An 8,523-nucleotide genomic window follows, 5' to 3' on the forward strand; every position below is an offset into this window, starting at 1 on the left:
ATCCTACTGTAAACATTATGTAGATAACAAAATTTATAAAATGTAACTTGATACACAGTTCAGCTGTTCGCTCATCAGCTTCTTCCTTTTTAACCCTCACCCCTTAATCTTACAGAGAGGGAGAAACTGTTTCCAAGCAATTTGCCACTCAAATCAACAGTGCAGTTTGCTGAAAGCCACCCCACCAAATTCCAGCTGCAAATGGAAAAGGGGCTCAGGAAGCCATGGCAACCTCTCAAGGAAGCCAGCCAGCTGCCTGTCCCATCTTGAAGGGCGAGTTTGGGAAACATTTATTTAAATTCTTGAAAACAAACAAACAAACAAAATTAAGCAGTCTTTGGTGCCAAGATTAGGAAGAAGACAATAACAGCTGGAATATTTTCTTCAGCAGTCTGGGGCTTTGGATTCCAAAGGAAAAGGGGGCTTTCAGCCTGAGGATCCCATCTCAAGTAAGTCCTTTGCTTGGATCATAGTCCAGCTGTGGAGGGAAACTTCAGGACACCAAGGATTACAGATTAACAGGGAAGGAACCTTGTAGGTCATCTAGTCCAACCCCCACACAAGCAGGAGACCCTACACCATTCTGAGAGATGGCAGTCCAGTCTCTTCTTGAAAGCTTCCAGTGATGAAGCTTCCATAACTTCTGAAGGCAACTTCTGTTGCATGGGTGGATTGTTCTCACTGTCAGAAAATTCCTCCTTATTTCTAGGTTGAATCTCTCCTTGATCAGTTTTTCCTTAACATTTTGTACTGGCAAACCACAAGACAGAAGTGGAAAGCTATCACCCCACTGCCCTTCTGTGTTCTTGTTACAAATTTCTGGAGAAACATACCTTAAATAGAATTGGATCCCACAATAGATACATTTCTGCCCATGGAACAAGCCGTCTTTTGCCATAATTGCAGTTGTGCTGATCAGGTGCTGAGCCTAACAGGGCACATCGGGGCTGGCTCCCAGTGAGGCTTAGAAACCATAGCTGTGTTCATCGACTTTACTGCAGCATAGGATATTGCATGGAAGAAAGGTCTGCTTTACAAACTGAGCCACATCATCCCCTGTATAATCCTCTATCACCTAATAAACAACATGCTCAGCGATAGATCCTTTCAGATCATTAAGGGGGACATTATTAGCAAGTTAAGAAGATTCAACAGCGTCCATCCACAAGGTTCTCTACTGGTACCCACACTGTTCAATCTTTATATCTCAGATATGCCAGCTTAAGATGTAAATTTGGATATGCAGATGACCTGGCCCCAGCAGCGCAAGATAACTGCTTGGAAATTTTTGACTGCCTCTTCTCTGAGAACCTGAAGTCCCTGGGAAAATTCTTTGCTGATTGGAGACTCATCCCCAGTGTCAGCAAAACGGTGACTACCCGTTTCCATCTCAACAACAAAAAACTTGCCAATTCCACCCCAAAGGCTCCCTGAATAACAACTACTCCCTTATGATCCTCACCCCAAATACCTCAGAGTCACCTTGGATCAGACTCTCTCCTATAAGAAACACCTACAGAACATGTCCCCTAAAATCAATACCAGGAACAACTTACTCCAGAAACGAAGAGGATCAAGTTGGGGAGCCTCAGCCTCTACGCTCAGAATATCAGCACTAGGTATTGTTAAACTCCACTTTTTTCCCTCTTTTTAAAAGATTGGAAGAATATTAGTTCTTCTCTGTTTTTCTGCCTCTCCCCCTGCATTCCAGGAGTTTTCACAGGTCACTGTCAGTATCCCCTGACATCTACCGGTTCTTTTAGTGACGCCCTGGGATGCCATCCTGAGACTTGAATTCATTCAAAGCTTCTGGATGTTCTCTCACCACTTCCTTGACTATTTTGACTTGCCTTTTTTGCCTGTCCCCATAGTCCAGCTTCCAATAGGTGCAAGTACATTTGTGAAAAGACAGGTGCAAAATTGGCATTAAGCAACTTGGCCTCCTCCCAATTCTCTCTTTTACCATCTCACCATCTTCTCCTACCAGAGACATTCTTCTTTCTCAGCACATCCTTAAAGAACCCTCTCAACATATTTTGGAATTCGTTGTGAGCCTCAGCTCATTCTAGGCCTTGATCTTTATTTTTGATTTTGTAGAGAAAAGTAAAGTCTTACACTTAGGCATGAAAAACCAAATTTACACATATAGACTAGGTGAAACCAGGCTTAACAGCAGTGACTGTGAGAGGGATCTTGGAGTCTTACTGGACAACCAGCTAAATAGGAGCCAATTGTATGCAGTAGCAGCCAAAAAAGCCAATGCAATCCTAAATTGCAACCAAGATCAAGGGAGGTACTAATATCACTCCATAAAGCCTTAGTAAGGCCACACCTAGAATCCTGCATCCAGTTTTGGTCACCACACTATAAAAATATGTTGAGACTCTAGAAAGAGTGCAGAGAAGAGCAACCAGGATGATGAGGGGACTGGAGGTCACATTCAGCCTAACGTAATCTCGCAAGATGCTTATGGAGAGGATAAACTGAAGGTATCACCTGCTTGAGTTCCCAGAGAAAAAGCAATTTAAAAAAAAGTATCCCTCAAGTCAACTTTGGCTCCTACTCTGAGTCTCCTGCCCGGATTTATTTCCCACTTCCAGCCCTCTAACTTTTCCTGGAAGTCTCTTATCAAAAAAGCTTCTAGATCGGCAGAGATGGCAAAATTAACTGCTCTAATTAAAGAAGTATGTATTCGGGTTTGTTTCTGCTTGGAAACCACTTCTGAACTTTATGCTTGAATCAGAAGAGATTGAAACTTTGATCTTAGGTTTTGATGATTAATTTGTAATAGAAATATACAAAGCAAAATGCTGAGGTTGTAACCGAATTATATATTATAAGTTGAAAATCACTTTTTCCCCTTTCGCTTTTTCCTTGCATTCCTTCCCTTTCTTTTCCTTCTCCCAGTTCCTTAATATCTTTGTTTCTATCTGCATATTATATTATAATAAGGTTTAATAAAAATGATGCAACACTACTTATGATTAAAGGTTTTATTTGTCACACATAATGATGATCATTATGTTCTATATGCCATCCTTTTGACTTTTTTTGCACCTTCTCCTACCCATCTTGGAAATAAAAGAGACAAAATCAGAGTGTTTTTTTCTTCAATCCAGATTTGCATAAAAAATAGGATATTAAGATCAGTGAGCCATAAAAGGTCCAAGGTGAATCCATCCAGCCCCAGAAGTGGCAAAATGGCAAAGAAGATTGAAGTGCAGACTTGAAGATCTTCCCCTCAACTGCAGCCTGAGTGCACCTAAAAGTCAAACTTCTTTTGACATTCTGAGGCTCCTTGGATTTATTTGCTGTAGTAGAGTGAAGTTTCTCAACTTTGTCAACTGGAAGGATTTCAGCTCACAGAATACCCCAACAAGCACTTGGGGACTTCAACTCCCAGAAATCTTTGCTAACTGGGGGTTTCTGGGAGTTGAAGTCCACACATTTTTAAGTTGACAAAGTTGAGAAATCTTGGTGTAGAATCTCGACCGCGTGCCGCCCAGCTGCAAAAGGGAAAAGGCCGACACGCATCAGCGAAGACCTCTGTCCCGCGTGGGCGACAGAGCCCAACCCGGGCCAGCCATTTCTGAATCTGCCCCGAGGCTGCCCGCCCCTTCCAGCTGCCTGCAGCGCTGCGCGTCCGAGAAGAGCTGGCCGAGTGGGCCATCACGCGGAGCCCGCGGGGACTGCAGCTGGCCCACCCGTGCTCAGCCACGGCCAGAGGATGAGCCAGGACTTGCTGCTCCTGGCCTGAACGGAGCCTGTCCTTCCCCCCCCCGCCGCGATCCCCAACCCGGAGCAGCGACGGCAATGGGGCCAACTCGCTGCGGGGATACCCGAAGCTCCGCGCGTCTTCTAGGTGCGGGAAGGCTCTTGCAAGCGGAAGAGAGAGGTTGGAAGCACCTGGAGGTCCTCTAGTCCAACCCCCTGCTTAAGCAGGAGAGCCTTCCTTCCGCTCCTCTGTCCCCAACCCGCCCCGGGGGTTGCACCAAGAGCCCTGCTGCCCCAGCGCCTTCCAAGGGTCCATTCTTCTTCGGAAAGTAACCTTTCCACCTGGAAAACGGCTGGCGTGGGACTTCTGCGTTCGGCTACTCGAGCAGGGGAGCGCGTCGCCCGAGGAGCCTTTCGGCTGAGCCGTGCAGTTCCCGTCTGCTGCCTTGCAGACGTCTCGTGACCCAGCCGGGGAATATCATCAGCGCCATCGCCTTCCTGGGTCGGTCAGGATGGGTGGATGAATGGATGGGTGGATGAATGGATGAGTAGGTGGATGGATGGATGAACTTAATGAATGAATTGAATGGATGGATGGGTGTATAGATGGATGGAATGAATGCGTGGGTGGGTGGGTGGGTGGATGAACTGAGTGAATGAACGAACGAATTGGATGGATGGATGTATAGATGGATGGATGGGTGAATGAATGGGTGGGTGGATGAATGAATGATTGGATGGGTGAATTAATGGATGGATGGATGGGTGAATGAATGGGTGGGTGGGTGGATGAGTGAATGAATTGGATGGATGGGTGTATTGATGGGTGAATGAATGGGTGGGTGAGTGGATGGTCGGTCCAGCTCAGGGAGCTCCAACGATTGCACAGAGGAGACTTGGCTTCCATTCTCCAGGCCGCTTTCTCTTGCAAAGCTGCCTCCCCTGAAACGAGTCCCGCAAGTGAGATGGGCGGTTATATAAATTGAATACAAGACAATAAATCCACATGAATCCTCCGCCCACGCTCCGGCAAACTTCAAACGCCCCAAAGTCTCCCCGGCTGACATCGCCCAGCGGAGAAGGAACCGGCGACTTTGCGGGAATGCAGTCCGTGCGTTTGCAGTCATTGACCCGCCGGCCTTCGTGCGCATGCGTGGCTTTATTCGGCGGGGCTCGACTTTGAGACTGAATTCAGAGTTTCTTCCGAATCGCAGCGAAGCCCCGCCCAGCCGGCCACGAAGGGAACCCGGAAGCAGACCGCTTGCGCGCGACTCTGTATCCAAAGTTTACGCAGCAGCGGGGCCGCGCTTTTCGGCGCTGCTGTGACGTCACCATCCGCGTCGCCCACCCGTCATTGTATTTCCGGTTCCGAGCGACCCTCCTGAGGACGGAGAAGTTGGCGATGGCGGCGCTCGGCAGGGTCTCGCGGCGGCTGGGGGCCGAGCCGGGCTGGAAGCGGGCTCTGTCAACGGCTGCGGCACCGGAGCAGCACGGGGGCGGTGCGTGGAGACGGCCTGGTTGACCGGATGACCTTGTGCTTCTTCCCCTTCCCCTTCCCCTTCCAGCCCGACTGGGGGCCGAGCCGGGCTGGAAGCGGGCTCTGTCAACGGCTGCGGCACCGGAGCAGCACGGGGGCGGTGCGTGGAGACGGCCTGGTTGACCGGATGACCTTGGGCTTCTTCCCCTTGTGCTTCTTCCCCCGGCCTCTGCAGGCGGGAGGCGGTGGCCCTGGCGCCCCCCAGAGAAACTAGATGCCCGAGTGTCTCCCGTTAGGCGGATCGCGGCCTTGAGCGACGCCCTGCGCGGCTGGCGCCGCCTGGGACTGAAGTCTGGTTGGGTGGATTGAATGTGGGAGATGGGTTAATGCAGTAAACCAGCCCAGTGGGGCGTACGAATGTAGCCGTTGCACTAAGAGGAGCCTTCTAAAGACCGCTCACTGTATTACTTTTACACAGCAATTTAGGGGCTCTCAAGAAAAAAGCCTTCATTAAAACGGGGAAGCGTTTCACAGAAGACGCTGCAGACTATTTGGGAGTGGGCTGGCTCTAAGAAATCTAATCTAAAAATCTAATATAAAACAGGATGCTAAATGTACGATGTTAAATTATGTAAGATGCTAAATTACTCAGAAGATGTAGTGATTCCAGTTACAGAAGTATCTTTGATTCCACAAATTACTATTTGGAGACTGATCCTTAGTACACCTATTTTATAAAATACTGACCCTAACTCTTCACCTGGATTTCTTCTCGTGTTATTAGCCTTGCTCTTTTTTTTTTTTTTTGCTGGTAATGTTCTGGAATTGGTAATGAAAAGGAGAGGCAGTGGGTTAGGAAAAAATATGACATTAAGCAAGAAATTATTGCAGCAAGAGAGGCTTCAGCTTAAGAAAGGAGTGTCAAACATGTCACGGGGCATATTGGGACTTTCCCCTCTTCGCTGAACTGGGCATGGGCGTGGCCAGTGCATGATGCATCTGGCCCATGGGCTGGGAGTTTGATAGCCCTGGTTTAGGACATCCTGGTCCAGATATGTTTTTGTTGAATTGCCATGTAGGAACTAAAAATAGTAGTTCTCAAAAAATGCTGAAGCACAAAGCAGCCCAATTTTAGCTTAGTATTTTTTGTGAATTGAGCCACTGTATAATAAAAAAAATAATTCCAAACTAATCAGCACCTTCCACCTTTTCCTCCTACTGGTCCATTTTCAGTTCAGTTACAAGCTGTCCTCCAACAATTTTTCATTGCACCATCTGCAAATTGAATTAAAAGGCTTGGATAGTAATTATATTGGTCCTATATTTTAATTTATTGCAAAGAAATAACACTCCTTGACTTTCTGCTTGTGTTTGAATTCAATCCACTAGCTCGTTTATGGAAAATCTTGTCTTTTGTGATTGCTCTCCCTTCCGTTGCTATCTGCCAGCTAAATTGCTATCTGAAGAAAGAGGAGCATGAAAGGCCAGAATTTATTCCTTACAAGCATCTTTACATCCGGACCAAGGTACTGAATTTGCATTGTTTCTAGACTTGTTCCATGCAGACTTTTGAGAGACATTTGCAGAGAGTTGCAAAAATTGAGGTTTCAATGGGTTGGGTCAGATCCCAAAAGCATGGCCTGGGCACCCATTGTTTTTCATCTAATATAGGTAGTTCTCGATTTACTACCACAGTTGAGCCCAAAACTACTCTTTGTTTGTTAAGTGGGTTTTGCTCCATTTTAAGACCTTTCTTGCCACAGTTGTAAGTGAATCACTAGTTATTAAATTAGTAATATGTTTGTCAAGTGAATCTGAGTTTGCTTGTCAGAAAGTTACAAAAGATATTACATGACCCGGGACACCGCAACGGTCATAAATATGAGTCAGTTGCCAAGTGTCCAAATTTTGATCACACATCTATGGGGATCCTGAAAATAAGTGTGAAAAATGATCAGGTCACCTTTTTTTTGTGCAGTTGTAACTTCAAATGGCCGCTAAATGAACTGTTGTAAGTTGAGGACTACTTGTATTTCCCTTCTTATAACAGTCTCTTCTACACTTGGGTTTGAAGTAGAGTGAGAATTACATTGCCTACCTATTGGGAAACTGATCATAGTTATTTAAGTATCCTGAACTCTTATTAGTTCACAGCAAAGTTTAAGGGTGAGGCATAAAGTTCACAACTAAATTTTGATGAGAAATGAGCTTTATTTCCAATACAGAAAAATCAGTTTCTCACCCAACTTGTTGATTTATTGTACATACAGCCCCCGTGCATGGTCTTCATTGGGCCAATTGCTGTCTCTGAGGCACAATGACAAAACTCCATTTATATCTGATATACCCCAGAGGATGCCAACTTAAAAAAAACCATTGCATTATTGCCAAACGAAGCCACTGTTCTGCACATTCAGCTCCACAATATCTTCAAGGATTGATTTTTGAAAATTATTATTTTAAATTTCCTACTATACTTAAGACTCCTTTGAATAAAGTTTGACCCCTGGGAACCTCTTGAAAATATCCATGTGGTTTTCTTGCCTACACTGTGAAGTAGTTTGCTTTTTCTTCTGCGATTCCCCCCCTCTCCCTTTGGACTTTGCAATCTAGTCTACAGCCTGGGGATTATGTAGTGGTCCCCCACCTGTATACTAATTACATCTGAACAGGTTTAGCTTTTTGAGATCACATTGACTGGTTGCTGCCACCTTGCTGGTCAAAAAGCCATTAGAGAGATCTTAATTTATGTATCATTTAGAAAACTAAAACTACCATCTCTCTTCTCTTTGCAGCCCTTCCCTTGGGGTGATGGGAACCATACTCTTTTCCATAATCCACATGTCAATGCACTTCCAACTGGCTATGAAGAGTGACCACTAGGCAAGTGGATCACAGCCACAGCATGGACCGTTAAAGGTAGCTGGACCAGAATCGAGGCTGGGACCATAATCTGCATTCCCTGTATTGTTTATTCTGACTTCTTACAGTGGATGTTCTTCCTGTAGAAGTCTCCTGAAATAAAAAATATTCTAGCCAAATCTTTCATTGATTTTTTTAAAAAATTGTATCAATACCTTTTATCCTGCTATCTTGAAGTGGGGGGCATTATTGAGCTTTGTAGATGAAAAATTAAGCAGCACTGTGTGTGCAGGAAAGCAGTGGTGCTCAAATTGTTAAGATACGTGATGTAAACTGGACCGGTTAAGATTGCTTGGAATTAGAGCAAATTATTTTCTGAAGTAAGCTTCCAGTATGGAAACTGACAAGAAAATGAGTAACCTATCATTTTAGTGGAAAGCAGAAACAGACATTGAAAACTGGAGAAAGTT

The 8,523-nt window shown here is 45.4% G+C and overlaps 1 protein-coding gene across 2 annotated transcripts; it reads left to right on the forward strand.

The window, feature by feature from the left end:
• Window positions 1–5,046: 5,046 nt before the first annotated feature.
• LOC116517048 (cytochrome c oxidase subunit 6A2, mitochondrial) lies at window positions 5,047–8,232 on the forward strand. Of its 2 annotated transcripts, none has more exons than XM_032229816.1 (3): window positions 5,047–5,213; window positions 6,581–6,717; window positions 7,987–8,232. In XM_032229816.1, the coding sequence occupies exons 1-3, from the start codon at window positions 5,117–5,119 to the stop codon at window positions 8,065–8,067; spliced, it is 315 nt and encodes a 104-aa protein (XP_032085707.1). In that variant the 5' UTR covers window positions 5,047–5,116; the 3' UTR covers window positions 8,068–8,232. The 2 variants fall into 2 exon arrangements, 1 of the variants encoding a protein (XP_032085707.1); XR_004256415.1 differs by lacking the exon at window positions 5,047–5,213 and adding an exon at window positions 5,242–5,351.
• Window positions 8,233–8,523: the final 291 nt, after the last annotated feature.

Source organism: Thamnophis elegans, chromosome 13 (genome assembly GCF_009769535.1).
Source record: "Thamnophis elegans isolate rThaEle1 chromosome 13, rThaEle1.pri, whole genome shotgun sequence".
Lineage (NCBI taxonomy): Eukaryota > Metazoa > Chordata > Lepidosauria > Squamata > Colubridae > Thamnophis > Thamnophis elegans.